The following is a 21,751-nucleotide window of genomic DNA, read 5'->3' on the forward strand; positions in this document are numbered from 1 at the left end:
ACTGTCAAATACTCTTCCCCAGAAGCAACTACAAAGATGGACGAAATTGCCCTAAAACAACCATTTCAGCACTTCGGAAATTGACCAAAGGCATTCAACAATCTGAGGAGTGTTTATGCGTGAGCACTTGCTGGACGTGGTGGAGCTCTACGGCATTCTAGTCTGGGGCTGACTCCATCTACACCATCAACATGGCGTCCTGCCAGGGAGGGAGGTCCAGAAGAACCAGTAGCTTTTCTATTGACATTGAAAGGGGCTCACTCAGTTTGGAGCAGTGGATGATGACACCCAGGATCATTGTCAGTGAAAGGGATTTCCTGGAGGCAGGAGAGTCTATGTCTATTGCCCTGCAGCCGATAGGGCAATGGTACCGGATGGTAATTCAAATCAACAGAAAGTGATGAAGAATTCCTATAAAGTTACTTATATAAGTAATTATCAAAACCATACACACATTTTCTCTCTCTTTTTTTTTTTAAGATTTTATTTATTTATTTGACAGAGAGAGACACAGCGAGAGAGGGAACACAAGCAGGGGGAGTGGGAGAGGGAGAAGCAGGCTTCCCGCTGAGCAGGGAGCCCGATCCCAGAACCCCGGGATCATGACCTAAGCCGAAGGCAGATGCTTAACGACTGAGCCACCCAGGCGCCCCATTTTCTCTTTTCTCTTAACAGATTTAAAAATATAAGATTATGTAAAATAACAATTATAACACTGTATTGTTGGATTTATAAGAATAAAAGCATGAAGGAGGGGAGAGAGAATAGAACTACATTAAAGCAAATTTTCATTATTTTACCAGAATTAAAATAGTATTAAGCTGCAGCAAATTTTTTTTTTTAAAAATTAAGATGCACATTATAATCCCAAAAACAACCCCAGGAAAATAACTTTAAAAAAATACTAAAAGGGGCACCTCGCTGGCTCAGTTGGTGGAGCATGTAACTCTTGATCTTGGGGCTGTAGGTTTAAACCCCACATTGGGTGAAGAGATTAATATTTTATTTATTTATTTGAGAGAGAAAGAGAGAGCACAAGCATGTGCACATGAGCTGGAGGGGGTGCTGAACACAGAGCCTGACTCAGGGCTCGATCTCACAACCCTGAGATCACTACCTGAGCCAAAACCAAGAGTCGGACACTTAACTGACTGAGCTACCCAGGCGCCCCCCAAAATAAAATATTTTTCAAAAATACTAAAGGTAATCAACAATTAATTAAAATTGCACACGAGGGGCACCTGACTGGCTCAGTCAGTAGAGCATGTGACGTGATTTCCAGGCCATGAGTTCAAGCCCCACGTTGGGTGTGGAGCCTACTTAAAAATAAATAAATAAATAAAATAGCATACTGAAAACATTTATTTAACATAAAAGAAGGCAATCAAGAAGGAGAAGATAGAAAACAAATAGCAAAATGACAAATGTATAACTAATATCAATAATTATGTTAAACCTGAATTCTCTAAACACCCTAATCAAAACATAGAGATTGACAGACAGCATAAAAAAGCAACACCCAGGGGCACCTGGGTGGCTCAGTCAGTTAAGTGACCGACTCTTGATTTGGCCTCAGGTCATGATCTCAGGGTTGGGAGATCCAGCCCTACCTCGGGCTCGGCACTCAGTGCGGAGTCTGCTGGAGATTCTCTCTCCCTCTCCCTCTGCCCCTCACACTCATGCTCTCTCTCTCTCTCTGAAATAAATAAATAAATCTTAAAAAAAAAAAAAAAAGGCAAAGACCCAATTCTATCTACCAGAGACACAAACTTGATTCAAAAACACGAAAACTCCCACTGCTTGTGTTCCCTCTCTCGCTGTGTCTCTCTGTCAAATAAAGAAATAAAATCTTAAAAAAATAAATAAATAAAAATAAAAATACGGTTTTTGAAAAATGTAATCAAGTTAAGATAAGGTCATACTAGATTAGAGTAGGCCCTAATTCAATGACTGATGTCCTTATAAGAGGAGAGAAATTTGGACAGAGAAACAGACAGACTGCCATGTGATGTTGGAGGCAGAAATTGGAGGGATCTAAGCCAAGAGCACCAGGGACTGCTGATGACTACCAGATGCTAGGACGAGACAGGGAAGGATTCTTTCCTAGAGCCTTGAGAGAAAGCATGGCCTGATGACACCTTAATTTCAGGCTTCCGGCTTCAGAACTGTGAGAGAAGCAATTTCTGTTGTTTTAAGCCACCCCATTTGTTAGCAGCCCTAAAAAAAAAAATGGATACACATAACTCTGTTATTATAAAATAGTCTTTAAGACAACAAATATTGTTAGAGACAAAAGGGACGTTTCATAATGATAAAAAGGGTCCATATGTCATAAAATATAACAACTCTAAGTGTAAATGCACCTTACAATACAGCTCCAAAATACATGAAACTAAAACCGACAGAATTAAAAGGAGAAATATACATTTATAGTTGCAAATTTCAAAACCCAATTTTAGGGGTGCCTGGATGGCTCAGTCAATAGATTATGTAACTCTTAATCTTGGGGTCATGAGTTCAAGCCCCACATGAGGGGTAGAGTTTACTTAAAAAAATACAAAATCCAATTTTAAATAATTAATAGAACAACTAGTCAGAAAACTAGCAAAACTTGAACAGTACTATCAACCAAGGCACCCTAATTAGCTTATACAGAGCACTCTACACAATGACTGGAGAAGACACATTCTTTTCAATCACGCGTGGAACATTTCCAAGCTAGACCACATGCTAGGCTATAAGTCTCAATAAATAAGAAGGATTAGAATTATGCAAAGTATATTCTCTGACCACCATAGACTTAAATTAGAAATCAACAACAGAGGGGTACCTGGCTTGCTCAGTCGGTTAAGTGTCTGCCTTCGTCTTGGGTCATGATCCTGGGATCCTGGGATCGAGTCCCGCATCGGGCTCCCTGTTCATCGGGGAGCCTGTTTCTCCCTCTCCCTCTGCCTGCCGCTCCCCCTGCTTGTGCTCTCTCCCTCTCTCTGTCAAATAAATAAATAAATAAAATCTAAAAGAAAAAACAACAACAACAGAAAGAAATTTGGGAAATCCTTGAATATTTAAAAATTGAACAACACGTTAATAAATAGCCTATAGATCAAAGAAGAAATCACAAAGAAACTTAGAAAATTTTTCAAATTAAATGAACATGAAAGCACAACAGATCAAAATATATTGGATACAGCTAAGGTCATAGTTAGTGGGAAATTTATAGCTTTAAAATCCATAAAAGGAAAAAAATCAGTAAATTAGAATTCATTGAAATTTAAAACTTTTGCACTACAGAAGACATCATTAAAAATGAAAAGATAAACAACAAACTGGGAGAAATATTTACCAATCATATATCTGATAAGAGGCTTCTATCCAAAGTATAAAAAGAATTCTTGGGGCATCTGGGTGGCTCAGTTGGTTCAGTGACCCACTCTTGGTTTCAGCTCAGGTCATGATCTCAGGGTCATGCGGCTGAGCCCCAAGTCAGGCTTCCCACTCAGCAGGGAGCCTACCTGAGATTTTCTCTCTCCCTCCCCCCTGCCCCTCCCCCTGTTCATGCCCTCTCTAGATAAATAAATGGATAGATAAAATTTTAAAAAAATAAATAAAAATTTAAAAGACAATACCAAGTGTTATCAAGGATGCAGATAAATTAAGACCCTTGTGCGTTGCTGGTAGGAATGTAAAATGCTAGATCCACTTTGAAAAACAGTTTGGTAGTGTCTTAAAAAATTAGACATAAATTTACCATAGGACACAGCAATTCAATTCTTAGGAATCCACCCAAGATGGAGCAGGCTCTTTCAGCTGGGCTGCAACCAGTATTCCAGACAGGCTGAGAGGTGATCTGCCTGGAGGAGCAGGGGGCTGGGTTTTGGAGTGGAGGCTTGGAGCTGAAACGAGAATTTCAGTAGAATCAAAGACAATAGAAGAATCACTCCTTTGCTCTATTCTAGGATTGGGAACTCTATGAAGAGGCAGTCTTTCCCTTTTGGTAGAGACATCAGGGACACTTATATGGCCTTTCCAGCTTTGGGAGAACACCAGGCAACATAGCCCAGAGAAGGGTAGGATTCACCCTGCAGGCTGGTGAACCACAGAGGAGGTTTGGTGAGGCTTGGCATGAGATGCACCCTCCCAGGAATATCTGAGGGGAAGAGAATTTCACCAGTGGCAGCCTCAGGAGTTATGTAAAACCTTGATGTTAAATTGTTGATGTATCCTTAGTGATAGCCAAAGTCAGATGAGCTTTAGGGATAAATTGGGTAGAGGAAGATGTAGGCTTTGGCCTTTCGTTTGGTCAATAAGGATAGGACTCAGTTTCCTCCCATTCTAGAATGGTTTCAAAACTGATTTCTTCTAAGAAATTTTCCCTGATGATTCTCCCCTCTCAAATGCCTTGTGTATTCCTGTCTCCTTAGCACCACTAGTTATTTATGGGATGGGGAAAATTATCTTAAATTTATTAATATTTTTATTCATTTGAAAAGCTGTCACCAGGGCACCTGGGTGGCTCAGTCAGTTAAGCATCTGCCTTCAGCTCGGGTCATGATCTCAGGGCTCCCTCCTCAGCGGGGAGTCTGCTTCTCCCTCTCCCTCTGCCCCTCCCCTCCACCCATGTGCATGGGCACTCTCTCTCGCTCTCTCATATAAATAAATAAAATTTAAAAAAAAAGAAAAGATGCCACCAGTATCTAATTAAGTTGGTCATTCACAGTCCTGTTACCCTATGTGCAAACTCTTAGCATGCATCATGCTGTAGCAACGTGGCCCAGGCAAAAAGAGAGCATGGGCTCCACTGGAGGTCTCTGGGTAGGAGGCATGGGCAGCACCTCACAGTCACTGACGCCTTGTAACTCTAGGTTTCACAATGGCCTTTGAGTGCAGCTCACTGAGTTATTTTTCTATTTTCCTTCATCTCTGTGTGGGAGTTACTGCATCTAGGAAGAACAGGAAATAGAGGAGAAAATGACTCAGGTGCCATATGGACTTAAGCAGCTTCATCCTACATGTTGAGATGTGAGTGTCTCTAGAAGGCATTCCTGTTCTCACAACTGTCACTCCAACCCAGAATTCCAGCAGCAGAAACTGGAGGGATATTTGCTCCTCTAGTTAAATTCCTCTAGGTAGCATCCAGAAAAATGTAAGCTTCCCCAGGAACAGAGCTCTGTGAGGACAGGGACCTCGTCCTGTGTCCTCCATGCCTTGAACACTGTCTGGAACAAGGACTTGTTTAATGCAGGTTTTCTGGGGTAGAAGAGTATGAGTGGCATTCTTCAGGGAGGGGTGTCGAAAGGCTCTGTTGAAGGAGAAGGCAGTCCTACCTCCAAAGTGCTAAAGAGCAACCAAGACCTTGGTCTAAAGAAATAGTTAGTCTTATTTTATTCAGCACAATTGTGAGCTGGAAAATGCTAGCTAATTAAAGGTTTTGATTAATAGGGACTTTATGATCCATCTGGTACATGGTTCATCAGTTTTGGAAGGGTTAATACACACTCAACATTAAAACTCCATCTAACACACTTTCATTTGACCTTGATGATGATCAGGGCACTTCAAAGGCTTTCGTTGAAGTAGTGTGGTAAATGTGGCAAGAAAGTTACAATGGGAAGACTTAATAAAATGCTATGACTTTGAAATTGAGGATGCTGGCTTCAGTGAGCCATTGCAGTCTTTGATGTATGGGTAGATGTGAGGAACACTGCGTGTTAGAAAGATTAATTTGGTAATGATGTTCAGAGAAGACTGGAGAGGTAAAGGGGCTAAAGCAAGAAGGGCAGCTAGAAGACAGGTGTGAAACCCAAAGCACAAAGTGATTGTGGTAATGTTAGAGATGATGAGAGAAAAAGAATTTTGACTTGTTTTGGTGTCCAAGTATAGGACACAAAGAGCAGAGAGAGGGGAAAGGGTAGCGGAGGATTCTGAAGCTTGTTTCTTAGGTGTATGACCCTTAAGCCCATGTAAGAAAGGTCCTTGCTTTAGAGGCTCCCAGTCTGACCCTACTCTAGCCATGTCCCTCCCTATGAATGAGACGTTTGTGAGGGCAAGGGGATATGGCCCCTCCCCCCCTTTCTAGACTATGCTAGGTACCTGAGAACCAGAATTCATGGTCCAAATAGCCCAGCTCTTGTCCTGAGCCTGCACTGCTTTCTTCCCAGGTCTGTTCTCCCAAGCGTTGATCACATTGCTGGTATGCACATCCCTAGGGCTGGGCACTGACCAAATGGCAGCTGTTTGTGGGAGGTGCTGGGTGAGGAGATGCAGTCAAGGAAGGGAGGAAACAGGGGCAGGCCATGGGCGGAGGCCAGGGCCATCTCTCCCAGGATTTCCAACTTCTGGCACTGAACTTCTATGAATCTGAGAATTCTAAAACTCTTGGCCTCCCAGGTCATCCTTATCATTATATATTTGTAAGGCGGAAAGATAGACATTTTATGTAGCAGCTTATGGGCATGGTTTAGAACTTTAAAATATTTAGACATATGGTAGACATTTAGACATATGGTTTCCATTTGTACTCTTGCCCTGCAACTATTAAATGTGGCCTTGCTTTTTAGCCTAACATATTCCTTATTTAGTGTCTTCCTATGACTCTTCTCCAAATCTTCTCTTGTGCTGAGAGTTCACCTATTGGATTGTCCCTTAAAATACCTAGCTCAGTTCCCTTGTTAATTGGCTTGCCAGTTTTTTAAATTATTAATTTGTAATTCCTCATGTATCCTAAATATGGGTCCTCTGTCAGATATGTATGTATACACACACACACACACACACACACACACACACACACCAGACATCATATCCTGTTCTGTGGCTTTCCTTTTCATTCTCTGGATGGTGTCTTTTGATAAAGAAAACTTTTATTTTTAAGGGTGCTAATTCACTAGTTTTTTCCTTTATTCCTAGAGATTTTTGTGTCCTCTTTAAGATCCTTACCTAGTGTAAGATCATAAAGATTTTCTCTCGTGTTTTTCTGTTAAAAGCTTTATTGCTTTACTTTCATATTTAGATGCATCAGCTCACAATGAATCTGCAACTGATTTTGTGTGTGACAAAGGTCAAGATTAATTTTGTTTTCCAAATGTATATCCACTGACCCAGCTTCATTTATTGAAAAGTCCATCCTTTTCCCCACTGATCTGCAATGTCACCTTTGTTATGAACCAAGTGACTATAACTATCAATCGATAGATAGATACCTTTCCTTTGGTCTTCTTGTCTCTCCTGTGCCCAAACCATACTTTCTTAATCACTGTAGCTTTGTACTTAAATACTGTAACTTTTATAGGTCTTGATATCTGGTAGTGTAAAGTCTTCCAACTTTCTTCTTCAAGATTGCTTTTGTTATACTTCGACCTTTGCATTGCTGCATAAATTTTAGAATTGCCTTTTCAATTTCCCTTCCGCAGACATGGGATTGTGCCTTGGAACGTTTCATTTTTATCCATAAATCGTCCCTTTGGAACAGTGGGGGCGGGAGGGGAAATCCTCCGCTGGCACCGCCCCCTGGCTGGGACCCAGGACTCAGTGGGACGCGCGCAGTCCCCGGTCTCCCTCGGTCGCACATTCCCAGCGCTGCGCCAAAGCCGCGCTCGCCCCCGCCAGCCTCCGGGGAGCCCCCACCAGGGCCCAGCACGCTCTGCGGAGCCGCAGCGAACACCCGCCCCACCCACCCCGGCCCGGGCGGGGGCGGCCGCGCGGCATCACGGGGCGGAGGCGGGGCCGCGCCAGGAGTTGATGGAGCGGGAGGGGGCGCGGCCTCCGGCATGACGCGCGGGCGCCCGGGCGCGGCGCCACCGGGACCCTAGTGGCTCCGGGAGCCGGCGCGGCGGCGGGCGCCCGGGCGTGTTCCGCGCTGAGCCGCCACCTCGGCCGGCTGGTCCCTGCGGCGGCGGCCCGGGCGGCCCGGGCGCACGGCCCTTCGCCATGTACACCTTCGTGGTGCGCGACGAGAACAGCAGCGTCTACGCCGAGGTCTCGCGGCTGCTGCTCGCCACCGGCCACTGGAAGAGGCTGAGGCGCGACAACCCCAGGTTCAACCTGATGCTGGGCGAGAGGAACCGGCTGCCCTTCGGGAGACTGGGTGAGCGCTTCCCCGTCCCCGCCCTCCCGCTCCTCCCGCTCCTCCCACGGCCCGTTAGCACCAGCGCTTTTGTCTTAAGGTCATAAATCTCCCTCTCCGTCGTTCCCCGGGCAGAGAGAAAATGGATCCATAAAGGTCTAAACCCACCGCTTTGCATGCCTTCTCGTCCCGTAAATCGGATTCGGGGCCGCCGCTGCCCCCGGACAATGGCGGGTCCCTGCAGCCCGGGGGGCGTCGGCCGCGCGCTCCCGCACTGCCCCGGCCGGGCGCCCCCAAAACGCGCGGGGCCGAGCTGGGGCGGGGCCAGGTCCCACCGAGCCGCCGAACGACCTCAGGCTGGAGTCTTCTTGCGAATTTTCTGCACTGAGGATTCCACCCTGCCTGATGTTGGCGCGGGAGGGATCCTTGTGTGTGTTGAAAACCCTGAGGATTCAGCTCCCCGAAGGCTCAGATAAGCTGGGGATTTGTAAGAGACCTCCGGATTCCAAAAGCAGGAGTTTCAGAAGTAAGCCAAGCCAGGGAGACCTTTCCTTAGCTTCCCCAAAGAATGTGTTTCCACAGTTGTGTGTTGAATGCAGATTTTACAGGGCACTGGCTTCACCCTGCGTCCCACTTCTCCGCCCTGCTCATCCCGAGGGAGTTACCTTCACTCACATGGTTGATGCCGGCTTGGCATCATATCCACATCCGTATCCACATCCTCGCGTATAGGGAGGGGCAGGGGAAAGGAGAGGACCAGCAGCTCCTATCTAGATGACGTAATCCAGAAGTTGTGCAGATCACTTCAACTTACAACCCATTGACCTGAACAGGCTCGTGGCTTCTCACTGCGCAGTCATCCCGGAGATGCAGCCTCTCTCACAGTGGCCATGTTCCTTGCCAGAATTCTCTTGGGGTGGGGACCAGATCGAATTGCCAAAGACAGGAGAGGAGAATCAATAATGAGGAAAAGTCATCCCTGCCGTGGAGGGCAACCCAGAGAGAGCGGTGTTCAATGTCCAGCAGAGGACACAGTTTTTAGAAATAGGTGTGGTCAGAGGGTGGAGAGGTTGAATGGGCAGATTGAAAACAGGCCACTGGGAACTGACTGGCCACTGGTGAGCTGCTATTAGGGCCTTTGGGTGGGGGGTTGTAGTGTTGTAGTGATTTCAGGAATGAAGGGTGTTTAGCATAGCCTTATGGAAATTTTTTCTTTGGAATGGTACCATGGACAACTTTTTATTGTTCTACAAATTTAGGATGTATGTATGATGGAGACTCCATGGAGGGGCTGATTCCAACCCCCAGAAATCTGGGACTACAGGGAATGTGCCTGGAGATTGCCTTTGGTTAACCTGTCTCTCCAAGAAGCCCTCAGCAAAGAGAATACCTTCCCTGAAAGAAGAACTACCTATAGTTGAGAACATATATTTCCTTCTTGCTTTTGCATTTCCCTGCCCGACTGACTTATTTTCCTCTGTGGAAAGTCTCTGCAGGGGCTGAAGCAGGGGTGGTTGTCATTGCTAAGGTGCTAGGACTAGGGGGAAGGAGCAGAAACTTACAGGGTTCAAATCCTAAACAGGTACCACAGAGTCCACGGATGACAAGTAAATATTTGTTTTTTATGGAAAAGAAAACAGCGTCCCACAGCCATATGGTTATATGTCTTCACTGTTAGGGATATTTAGTTTTTGCTTAAAGTTTGAAACCCAAGGAGATGGCTTATAGAGCCAAGTAAAGTCTTGGGAATGCTGGTGCCATGGAGGTGAGAAGGTAGGCAGTTGAGGTATGAGCCAGGTTCATCTGCCCCAGGGAGACAATGAGAGCTAGTTAGTGCCTAAATATTTTTATTTTATTATATGCTATTCTCAGATGTATCCTTCTTACCTCTGGCATTTTCTACTCAAACTCCCTTTGTTTAGTTTTACTCTTTTTAAAAAAGATTTTATTTTATTTATTTGAAAAAGAGCGAAGTGAGAGAAAGAGCATGACCTGGGGGAGAGGGGCAAAGGGAGAGGGAGAAGCAGGCCCCCCCTACGCTGAGCAGGGAGCCGGATGTGGGGTTCCATTCCAGGACCTTGGGATCATGACCTGAGCTGAAGGCAGACGCCTAACTGACTGAGCCACTCAGCGCCCTGTTTGGTTTTGCTTTTATTTCTGTTGCTGGAAATTCAATGCATTTTGTTAGGATTTTAAACAAAAGTGGAGGCTTTTGTTTTGTTTGTATCCTTTCTGCTCTATTTTATAGAGGAGGGGACATGCAGTAAGATTTACTGAAGATGAGTTTCTCTGTGGAGGATACACAGAAGAAAGTCCTCAGGGCTTCTGATTTTATAGACATGGCTTCTCCACACCTTCGTTCACCTCTTGTGGCTCTCCTAGAAGCTCGCAGAGGTAGACATGCTTGAGAACAGCAATAGCATAGTTCTACTGCCCTCCCTGATGGCTGTAGAAAAGCAAGGTTAGGGGTGTCAAAGCATGACTGTTAAAGTTGTATTGTACAGAAATTATTAAATCCCTCTGTGTTAAGCCAAGAATGGGGTGTGGTGGGGATCAAAGAGAGGTGAAATAGAAAATACTCTTCCACCCTAAGAAGAAAAAACAAAAGCAGCAGTGGTCTTTGGCAGACCTGGGAGGTTGATACCTTAATATCCACTGTGGGGCGGGGGAGGGTTTCCAGTGCCATGCTGCGGAGGGGGAGTACAGGTGCAGGGCGACAGCATGTTCCATTTCCGCCAACCAGTCCTGAAATGGGAGGAAGAAAAGCTGGCCATGACACAGCTGTTCTCTCCTACATGCTGGTGCTGACATTGTCATTTCCCACCTGTCCTCTTTCCCTTCTGAGCCTTCTCTTTCCTTTGTAGGTCACGAGCCTGGGCTGATGCAGTTGGTGAATTACTACAGAGGGGCTGACAAACTGTGTCGCAAAGCTTCTTTAGTGAAGTAAGTGTTTAAGATCCTTTCAGTGTATTACATAAATGGTTTTAGCTTTCATCCTGAAGCAACTTAAGCAAAAATGGGGGATTTTTTTTTTTTAAAGGATAAAAATACTTTTATCTAAAAAGCCAATGATACTAGTTCTGGAGCATCCTTTGTGCTACTTTGATTGCAGTCTAAAACTTTGCTGTTTGTGCTTGATAAAGCCTGTCTGTCTCCTAGGTGAGGCTCCTGAGAAGCAGAAGGGGAAGCCAGGTTTCTTGTGTGGGTGATTGATGGGGGGAAGAAGTGGAGGCTCCTGGGAGAAGCTCACTTGGCGGGGGGAGGGCAGACAGCAGGAGAAGAAGCCAAGCAAAGGTGCGGTTTCAGCTGAAGTCTATCCTCAGCCTGACTCCATGGTGCTCAGGAGTTAAGGGTACCTCAGAGTTGAGACAAGAGGACCTGGCTTCTGTCCTCCAATCTCAGGCACTGGCTGTAGGGAGGAGTGAAAAATGTAGCCCACCCCCCATTTCTGGGCAGGGCCTAGACCCTGGAGAAAAGGCATGCATAAGTTCTTGGGAGCCACCTCACAGCAGCCAGGGGTCCCCTCAGAAAGGACACCCGGGCAGGGTCTAACAGTAGCCGCTACACCGCCCATCTCTGAGCAGTGCAGTTACGGCGAGGTGTCGGAAGAACGGTACCGTAAGGTGGAGGGAAGCAGTATTAGACAGTGATTAAGATCTAGGATCAGAAGCTTGTGTTTTAATCCCAGCTCTTCCTCTTCTTAGCTGGGGCAAATTTCCTCATTCCTCCGAGCCTTAGAATCTACCTCATAAGGTGGCTGCAAGGATTAAATGGGGCGACAATGTAAAGCGATAAATAGTATTTGACTCTGTGCCTTAGTTTTCTTTTCTGTAAATAAAATGAGGGTAGTAATAGTAATAGTAACTACCTCAGGGTTGTTGTAAGAATTAATCGAGTTAATTTGTATACTGGCTTTGAGTAATGTCTGTCTCATAGTTCACACTACATAAGTAAAAGCTCTTCTTCTTACTATTATTATGGCACTGCTATGACTGTTTTCATTTGAGTAGGGAAAAACTGGGTAGTGCCCCTAAAATTGGGGCTGTAACAGGTCTCCAGTATTCTTTCCATGATGACCAATGAACATGTGTGTGTAGCCAAACAAATCACATGGGGAAGAAGATACTGGAAGATATGACTCAATGTAAATGCTCTTTTCCCCACTCGCATTTCTCTCTGGGCTCCATCTATTTACTAGGTTGGGTGTTCATGGCATTATTTTTCCCTTTTTGTTTACACTCTCTGGCCCCAGTAACGTATGTATCCACTTCTCTCTCTGATGGATTTTCATGATTCACCAGTTACCCCTAAAGGTGAGCAAGGCTTTGTGAAGTCCTGTGATTACATTTTTTTTTAAAGATTTTATTTATTTGTTTGACAGAGAGAGGGAGAGTGCATGCACAAGCAAGGGGAGGGGCAGAGGGAGAGGGAGAAGCAGGCTCCCTTCTCAGCAGGGAGCCTGATGCGGGACTCCATCCCGGGATCCTGAGATCATGACCTGAGCCGAAGGCAGATGCTTAACCGACTGAGCCATCCGGGTGCTCCTTCTTATTACATATTCACATACTTAGAATGCAAAAGATTGTTTCACCAGGACTAAGAGTAGAAGTGGGACATGATTGTTTATTTAGATTATTCGTTTAGAAAATTTTTAAAAAGGTGTATTCAGTCTTTTTTCTACTATGATTTTTTAATCTGAACATAAAGGTAGAATTTAGCTTTTATAAGTATGAACAGAGGATGCTGTAAAATATATATATCTAACATTCTACATATTTGCGTAGTTAGCAGCTACAAAGTGGACTCAGTGCATAGCTGGAGTCATGATCGGGTCTGAGTAGGTATCTGGATCTCTGTGACCCTGGGCAACGCCACTCTGGATCCCAGTGACCCATCTGTAAATGTGGATGGTGGTGATCATACTTGCTCTGTGCCTTCTGTGGCATGTGACATGGTCTGTGATTGCACCTTATAAATGGTGACATGACTTATGCAGACTGGGGCTTGTCATCATCCACATAAGCTTCCTTCATTCTCTCAGGTGTCCTGCAAGGGATTGTGGTAGTTCCAGGAATTGATTGTCCCTTTGTCATTTTGTCTCATAATTTTGTATGGCTCAAAAGGGCTCCAGAGAGTTAAGAATGTAATTTTCTCATTTTAATGTGGGACAAAATGGCAGCTCCTGGAGGACAGCTGGGTTGCCCATGGCCATAGCAGTTAGTGTTGAGCTAAGACAGTTCTAATCTGTACTAATGGGACCCATGGGCTGTGTGACTGGGCATCCCTTACAGGGCTTCCCAGAACCTTGATAGGGTTCTCCACTGGACCATTTACAGCAGGTCCCTTCCTCCTGATACTTCAGGGAATTTCAGAAATTCATCAAGGCCCTGAGGCTGTAGTCTCAGAGCCCTGAATGGCTTTTCTTCTGACCCAGGGTGGAGGCTTTCTTTCCCTACTGTGAGTTTTTCTCCCTTGTATATATAAATAAGTCTCCTTTTGTGATTTCTTTTCAAATGGGCTTATGAGGAAATGTAGCAATTGCAAAGGATGCTGTCCAGCAGAAATAGAATGCTAGCCACGTGTGTAATTTTAAGTTTCCTAGTGGCCACATTAAAATAAGTACAAAGAAAGAGGTGCAATTTATTTTAATAATATATTTTATTTGACCAGAAAAATCCAAAATAATGTTTGACATGATATTAATATAAAAAACAATTAATGCGATATTTTATATATTTTATTTTCATTCTGAGTCTTCAAAATCTGGTGTGCATTTTACATTTTTGGAACATCTTAATCCAGACACTAAATTTTCATCTGAAACACTTGCCCTGTATTTAGATTTCATAAAAATTTATGGTTGAAAAAGTAGATTTAATACTTGAGTTGTTCCCACATAAACTTTTTCAGTAACTGAATGAAAAATCCTTTTTCCTGTCATAGTCACATGCACATTGACAAAATTGGTTCATATTTTTAGAAGAGTTGACTTGACTTTTCAAAACTATGTCCAAGTTAAGTAAATTTGCTAACTCTTGTGTCAACACAGTATTATTAATATCAAATTCAAAAGACATATTGAATAAATTGAAAAGAAATTCTAAATTTAGCAATATCAACAAAGTGTTCTTCAAACTGGTCTTTAGTTTTTGCAGCCAATTTACATAATGCTATTTCAACTTAAATCTACATGTTGAGTCATGTTATAAAAATATGTAAAATCATTATTGTTGACTTGTATTATGAAGTTGAAACATACATTTTCACACTTGTCTGGCTAGGTCATAAGTAAGATCTTCTTTTCCCTTCCTTGGACCTTTAAATTTAGCTTGATCATATGCAGTGTGGATATCGGTGAGAAAATGTCAATCTCACTGCCATGTTTTATCTTTGATTATTGGGTGAAATAATTATTTCTTGATTTGGGAAGCATTTTCTTTTATTGCAAGGAAATCTGATTTGGAGTTGACAATACAGTGAATTGTAGAACTTTATCTCTCAACCAGTGAACACCAGCAGAGAACACAGAATCATTAAATTCATTGTCTTCTGTTTCTTTCAACAGTTCCATACTGGGGAATCATTGTAGCATTTGCAAGTATATACTAAAGCTTTTCAACAACTGTATCCATGATAGTTTTCATAGAGCCGGCTTCAGAAAACTGACTGCAAGTGTTTCCAATATGTAACATACAGTACAATGAAGCAATAAAAGAAGCATCAGTCTGTTAAAATCCCAGTAAGTCAGATTTCAACCCAACCTAGCTGAAGTACTGGCACGATAGAAATTTTCACATATAGGTGAAATTCTTCTTTGACAGATGTAAAAGATTAAAAAAATATCTATACCATAAGGTTAATAGTTTTAAGGCTACAATTCAGTAATATTTTTTCATGTATTTGAAAATTCTTTGAGACAGAACATACCCAAAGTATTAATTGGGCAACATCTCGTGTCATAGAACTCAACTAAAACTAAAGAAAAATATTTAAGATTTTTTTACTTTTGAATCAGTCTTTGATATTATTAGAAAGGTTTTATACTCCTTGGGCAATGTTTGTGACTTAGCCAAAGACTGTTCACTTTTTGTAAAATATCTTTTTTACTCTTTTCCTCAGAATATTTCCTCTAACTGTATTTCTATCTAAAATGGTTTTCTTTTTTTTTTTTTTTTAAGATTTTATTTATTTATTTGAGAGAACATGAGGGGGGAGGGGGGCAGAGGGAGATGCAGAAGCAGACTCCCCACTGAGCAGGAAGCCCGTTGTGGGGCTCCATCCCAGGACCCCGAGATCATGACTTGAGCTGAAGGCAGACACTTAACTGAATAAGCCACCCAGGTGCCCCTAAAATGGTTTTCTTTTGGGGCGCCTGAGTGACTCAGTCAGTTGAGTGTCTGACTCTTGGTTTCAGCTCAGGTCATGATCTAAGGGTCGTGAGTTCGAGCTCCTTGTTGGGTTCTGTGCTTAATGGGAAGCTGCTTGAGATTCTCTCCCTTCTTGCCCCCTGTGTGTTCACACACTCGCACTCTCTCTCTCACTCTCTAAAAATAAATAAATCTTGGGGCACCTGGGTGGCTCAGTCGTTAAGCGTCTGCCTTCAGCTCAGGTCATGATCCCAGGGTCCTGGGATCGAGCCCCGCATCGGGCTCCCTGCTCCGCGGGAGGCCTGCTTCTCCCTCTCCTACTCCCCCTGCTTGTGTTCCCTCTCTCGCTATCTCTCTCCCTGTCAAATAAATAAATTAAAAAAATAAAATAAATAAATCTTTAAAAAAAAATGGTTTTCCTTTTTGTGCAAGAATCCATGTCATTTTATCACTGACTGGAGTTACAAGCTCAGAGCCTGTTGAAATTTTGTTTAAAATTTTTTTGTAAGGTATTTAATTCTGATTTCAGCCACAAATTTCACTGATTTTTTTTTTTAAGTTTTTATTTAAATTCCAGTTGGCTAACATAGGGTGTAATATTAGTTTCAAGGTGTACAAGTTAGTGATTCAACACTTACATACAGTCCCTGGTGCTCATCACAGCAAGTGTACTTCTTAATTCCCATCACCTGTTTCACCCATCCCCCCACCTTCCTCCCCCCTGGTAACCATCAGTTTGTTCTCTGTAGTTAAGAGTCTGTTTCTTGGTTTGTCTCTCTCATTTTTTTGTTTTTGTTTTGTTTTGTTTGGTGGTTGAGAGGAAACTGCTTATGAAATTCACTATGTATTTGCTGAAAATGCCTCCTTTGTACAGCAGACAAACTCTTTCATTTTACTCTGCTATAGCAAGTTGCAGTTGCCATTCATTATGAAATTTCTGACATACCTTCTGCCAGTTCTTTTTTTTTTTTTTCCTTTACTGTTCTGGTCATAGTTCTAGCTTTGGCATCCTCACTCAGTTCTCCATCAATCTTTGATTAAGAAATAAGAAGAAGAACCAAAAACTGAGAGAAGAAGAAATAGCTTACACTATCTAACAAAGCCATGCTAAATGCGTATCTGCTATACGCCAGAAATGTGCTGGAGGATGTGTTCATGAAGTTGGTTGTCAGGTTAAGAGCTGATAAAGGAATTCCAGCAATGAAGATGTGGATAATACACAAACTCAAAGGGAATAAAGCTATCATATTAACTTGACAAAAAAAAAAAAAAAAAATTCGGCATCAGTAGTATTCCTTTGTTTTAAATTTAAAAATTTGTCCATACTTATTTTTTAACTTTACGTTTCACATTAGTTACCAATTATGATTTACATAGCTATCGTTGTAACTTGTGCTGTCTGCGTAATAAACACAAGATAATGTCTCATCAGTGCATGGAAGATAAAGTCACTTGAACTGAATCAATCTATTGTCCCCGAGTAGAACAGTGATGTGTTTATGTATCCTCCTACAAACACATGTTCCTGACATGCACGCTGCAGTACCACAAAAATATCTTAGGTCATGCAGTGGTTAATGTCATCCTACCAAAAGAGTACAATTGTGATTAATGGAAAAATATTTTACAATACTTCAGTTTTTACATTAAAACTAAACCAGGTTTAAAATTCAGATCCTGTGTCACATTGGCCATATTTGAAATACTCAGAAGCCATGTGTGGCTAGTGGCCACCTTATTGGCCAATGTAGATAGAGTTGACTATTTAGTGAGTTAGAAATATATTGGGTTTTGGGGGTGCCTGGGTGGCTCAGTCATTAAGCGTCTGCCTTCGGCTCAGGTCATGATCCCAGGGTCCTGGGATCGAACCCCGCATCAGGCTCCCTGCTCAGTGGGGAGCCTGCTTCTCCCTCTCCCTCTGCTGCTTTCCCTGCTTGTGCTCTCTCTTTCTCTCAAAAATAAATCTTTAAAGAAAAAAGAAATAGATTGGGTTTTGTTCCTTTGAATTCAAGTAATTGTCATATTCTATTGCCTTTGGCTTAAAAATAACTTTATTTTAAATCTGAGTTAAAAATTTCTTTTTGGGACCCCTGCGTGGCTCAGTTGGTTAAGCATCTGCCTTCGGCTCAGGTCATGATCCGGGGTCCTGGGATCAAGTTCCGCATCAGGCAAGGAGCCTGCTCTCCCTCTGCCTGCCACTCCCCCTGCTTGTGCTCTCTCTCTTTCTCTCTCTCTGTCAAATAAATAAATAAAATCTTAAAAATTTTTTCTTTTCATTATTTCTGCAATTTGCTCATAGACGGTTTTTGCAAGTGGATCTTAATACAGGCTTAACATTAATAGTTCTGTTCTAGACAGAGGAGGGAGCACAGCTTAAGGAAGGCCTGCAGATGTCTTTGGATGAGTTCCCTCCTGCCTCCGATTCCTGGGGAGTAGGAGTAAGTTTCAAGTGAGGACTCGGAGTTTGGGGCTTGCGTAATGGCTGTTTCTTAACTACCTTTATGATCTTGGGAAATTTACTTCTTGTGACCCAGTGGCTAATCTGTGAAATGGGATGCTAGTGCCACCCCCACTGGGGGTCTGACTGGAGAGTAAATGCAATGGGAAGCCCTTCATAAGCCCTTGTGTTTATTAAGTGCCTTGCCCATGGCCTGACTTTATCTTCCATCGTGTTATGTTATTTTGGGGGCCGGAGGTATGTTTAGTTATGACCACTGTAGTCGTGTGCCCCATTAGAAAGGTTCCTCCTTTACATGTCATTGAAGCCAGGCTGAGCTAAAAGCAAGAAATGAAGAACTAAAATAAGTCTTCAGATAATTCAGATTCCTAAAGAAGTAGCCTTTGCTCTCCAGAGAGTTGGGCCAGGATAGTATTTTTTCTAGTAAGCCAAATAGTTTTCTAAGTTCTCTACTTTGTTTTTTTAGCATGTGTCTTGCTCAACCACAACATGTATGTTGAGAAAGTATTGTCTCAGAATTACTTCAATTTTTCTTAGAGATGCATTTTAAAAGGCGCTAAAGTCCTGGATATTGAGCTCCTTTTTAACTACTTGGATCATGCCTTTAGGGTTGCATGTAATAGCTGGGTACTGCCCAGTAGTGCATTACAGGTCAGCTCAAGGAGGCCAAGAACAAAGAGTGGGATAAAAAGACTAGCTCCTAAATAAATAAAATCTTAAAAAGAAAAAAGAAATGAAAAGACCAGCTCCCAGCCCCGGTGTTGTCCTGCCTCTTTGACGAGCTCTGGGGGAAAGCACTGGCTTTTCTGAATAGAGTGAGTGGCAGGGTGTACTAAGAAGGGAAACTGACCTTCTGTCATCTGTCAGGCTAATCAAGACAAGCCCAGACCTGGCTGAATCCTGCACATGGTTTCCAGAGTCCTATGTGATTTATCCAACTAATCTCAAGACCCCAGTTGCTCCAGCACAGAATGGAATTCACCCACCAATCCATAATTCAAGGACAGATGAAAGGGAATTCTTCCTGGCTTCTTATAACAGAAAGAAAGAAGACGGAGAGGGCAATGTTTGGATTGCAAAGTCATCAGCTGGTGCCAAAGGTGAGTTGGCATTATTGTCTCCTCCTTCCTTTCCTGTAGGTTCTCATGTATTTTGTTCAATTGTGCATTAGAATTCAATGATATCTTCAGATGAGTGAATCTGAATCCTCAAGGGTAGAGACCATGTCTAGTTACATAGTTTTAAACATTTATCTATGTACTGATGACTTCTAAATGTATATCTCCAGCCAAAGTATTTCCCTTTAAGCTCCAGATCCAGTGTGGTGGGCATTTCAAATGTAACATGTCTGATATAGAACTCTTCATTTCCTGCCCAATTTAACCCACCCCAGCCTACCCCTCTTTCAGTCTTCCCATATAGTGTGTGATCCCACTCTGCACCCAGTCTCTGAAGCCCAAAACCTAGGCTTCATCCTTGACTGCTCTTTTCTTTACGATCCATACCTAATGCATCAGCAAGTCTTGCCTGCTCTAGCTTCAAAATATATTCTGAATTAGACTTTTTCTTGCCATTTCCACTGCTATCACTTAAAGTCAAAACTACTATTCTTTCTAGTCTGTGTAATTGCTGTGCCTGCTCACAGCCAGTTTTCCTCTAAGACAGAGCGATGTCTAAAAACATGGATCTGGTCCTGTTACTCCCTGCTCAAGAATTACCAGCTGGCCTCCCAATGCAATTCAAATAAACTTCAGATTGCTGATGGAGCCTACACTATTTAACATTTGCTTCTATCTCTGGTACCATCTTCTATTCTTGGCCTTGCTCACTGTTCTATAGCCACGCCTACCTAGAGTCCTACAAATACCCTAAAGTTGTCTATGTATCTCAAATGTCCTTATGGATTTTCTATTTCTTTCAGCTCAGATGTTGCCTTGTCAGAGAAGCCTTTTCTTTTCTAAAATAGCCTTTATGTCCATTGCTCTCTGTCCTTTTTCCTGCTTTATTTTTCCTCCTTGCACTAACCTGTTTCTAGCACTTCTATTACATATCTGTTTATCTGCCTGTCTCCTCTCTCATACCATAAGCTCCATGTAAACACAGACTTTGTCTTGTTCATCTCTACCCTCCCCAGAGGCACTCAGTAAATGTGTGTTGAATGAATGCATAGAAGGAATGAGGTTTATAATATTGACTCAAGCTCAAAATATAGGCAGTTCCCAGTGTAATGAACACATAAACACGGTCTGTCTCTATAGCTACCATCATATGCTCCTTTTAAAACCATTCTATTTTGAACTTACTTCTTCTTTTATTGCCTTGGAAGACCATCTGGCCATTGGTACTCATTTCTATCCCTGGTCCAGTGGACCTCACCTTCTTTTCCACCAACCATGAGACAGGAGGGCATCACCTGGAATTTCCTGAAAGGGGGAGAGTTGGACTCTTGCCACAAGCCAGGTACCTCACCTACTTCTCTCTCCCCTCTTATGACCTCTTCTCAAGTACTGTCCCCTAGTTTGGTTCTAATGATAAATGGGGGAATTGGAAGAGGAAATAGACATCTGCAGTATTCCATATTCCTTCTGTGGATTTGGGCTCGAGTCAGGATGGCCATTGTAAGGACATCTTGTATAATGGAGCCTTAGTTGGAGTGAGAATCAGGAGTGAGGCAAGGTCCTTGGTGAAGAGCATGTCAAGTCATGGCAGCGATCCCACCTGGGTGGTGTCTGAACCCTCACCAAGACAAGTCAATAGATTGATGGTCAGCATCAGGGAGAGGTAAAAAGAGAATAAAATGCCAAACAAAGAAGAAATTTTGCTTTCGGAAGTTGAGATAAGTGGTATGCATTTGTTTTGTTTGGGAACTACAAAATGAAACCAATAGGATGAATGAATGGCTTTTATTCTTGTTAAAGAAGTATTTAATGCCTACCCATTATGGGAATAGTTGGCTCAACCTTCACACTATATCCAGTATAAAGACCCCCTGTTCACTGCCTCTACCACCGATCTTGGACCTGAGCCACTTTCACCTCTCACCTGGAGCGTTGCTCCTTGTCCTCCTGCCCTTGGCCCTTCTCCAGAGTTTACACACAGTACAGCAGGCAGAGAGCCTATTAAAGCACAGTCAGACCCTGTCACATCTGTGTTCAGTGCTGTCTCTCCCTGGTGCCGGGGCAGCACGTGGAACCCAGCAACAGTTCAATATATGTACTGAGTGATGAATGAACGAATGAGTGAAATAATGAGTGTTTGGAGATCCAGGGATAAATAAAATAGATATAGTCTCTTGCCCTTATGGACCCAATCTAGTCAGAAAGAAGGCTAGTGATGCATCTATTTCCAGATAAATAGTTGAGATGAGAACAAATAACAAAAAAGACTATCACCTTGAAGCTCCTTAAAGAATTGCAGAGTTTCTTCATAATTTCTCCAGGTTTAGTTAGTGAGGATATAAAGAAATAGTATTAGAAATATAGTTAACGAACACATGGAAACATGCTACACTGGTATGCAAAACTTACAAAATATAGGTAGATTTTATGTACCATTTTATACCTACAAAATAAGAGAGACCTTCAGTGGGGCACCTGGGTGGCTCAGTTGGTTAAGCAACTGCCTTCGGCTCAGGTCATGATCCTGGAGTCCCTGGATCGAGTCCCGCATCAGGCTCCCTGCTCGGCAGGGAGTCTGCTTCTCCCTCTGACCCTCCCCCCTCTCATGTGCTCTCTGTCTCTCATTCTCTCTCTCTCAAAAAAGTAAATAAAAATCTTAAAAAAAAAAGAGAGAGAGACCTTCAGTGATACTGTTGCTGAAAGTTTGTTATGAACTGCTGCCTCTTAGTTGTGGTACACTTCCGTT

At 42.9% G+C, this 21,751-nt stretch overlaps 1 protein-coding gene and 1 long non-coding RNA gene across 3 annotated transcripts in view; one reads left to right on the forward strand and one right to left on the reverse strand.

Moving 5' to 3' along the window:
- Positions 1 to 2,953: 2,953 nt before the first annotated feature.
- LOC116636080 lies at positions 2,954 to 8,438 on the reverse strand. Its single transcript, XR_004300281.1, has 3 exons — positions 8,231 to 8,438; positions 3,749 to 3,893; positions 2,954 to 2,987 (listed from the first exon to the last, which is right to left on the reverse strand). It is a non-coding gene; the product is annotated as an uncharacterized LOC116636080 (long non-coding RNA).
- TTL (tubulin tyrosine ligase) overlaps positions 7,844 to 21,751 on the forward strand; it is a 32,879-nt gene continuing 18,971 nt past the window's right edge. The window contains exons 1-3 of one of the 2 annotated variants that reach the window (XM_032410477.1): positions 7,844 to 8,083; positions 10,927 to 11,005; positions 18,755 to 18,987. In XM_032410477.1, the coding sequence (XP_032266368.1) occupies positions 7,927 to 8,083; positions 10,927 to 11,005; positions 18,755 to 18,987 (469 nt within the window). In that variant the 5' untranslated portion in view covers positions 7,844 to 7,926. Of the gene's footprint in view, positions 8,084 to 10,239; positions 10,457 to 10,926; positions 11,006 to 18,754; positions 18,988 to 21,751 lie in introns of those variants that run through there. The other variant, XM_032410479.1, reaches the window with a different exon arrangement.

The sequence above is a fragment of the Phoca vitulina genome, unplaced genomic scaffold (genome assembly GCF_004348235.1).
Source record: "Phoca vitulina isolate PV1807 unplaced genomic scaffold, GSC_HSeal_1.0 scaffold12, whole genome shotgun sequence".
NCBI lineage: Eukaryota > Metazoa > Chordata > Mammalia > Carnivora > Phocidae > Phoca > Phoca vitulina.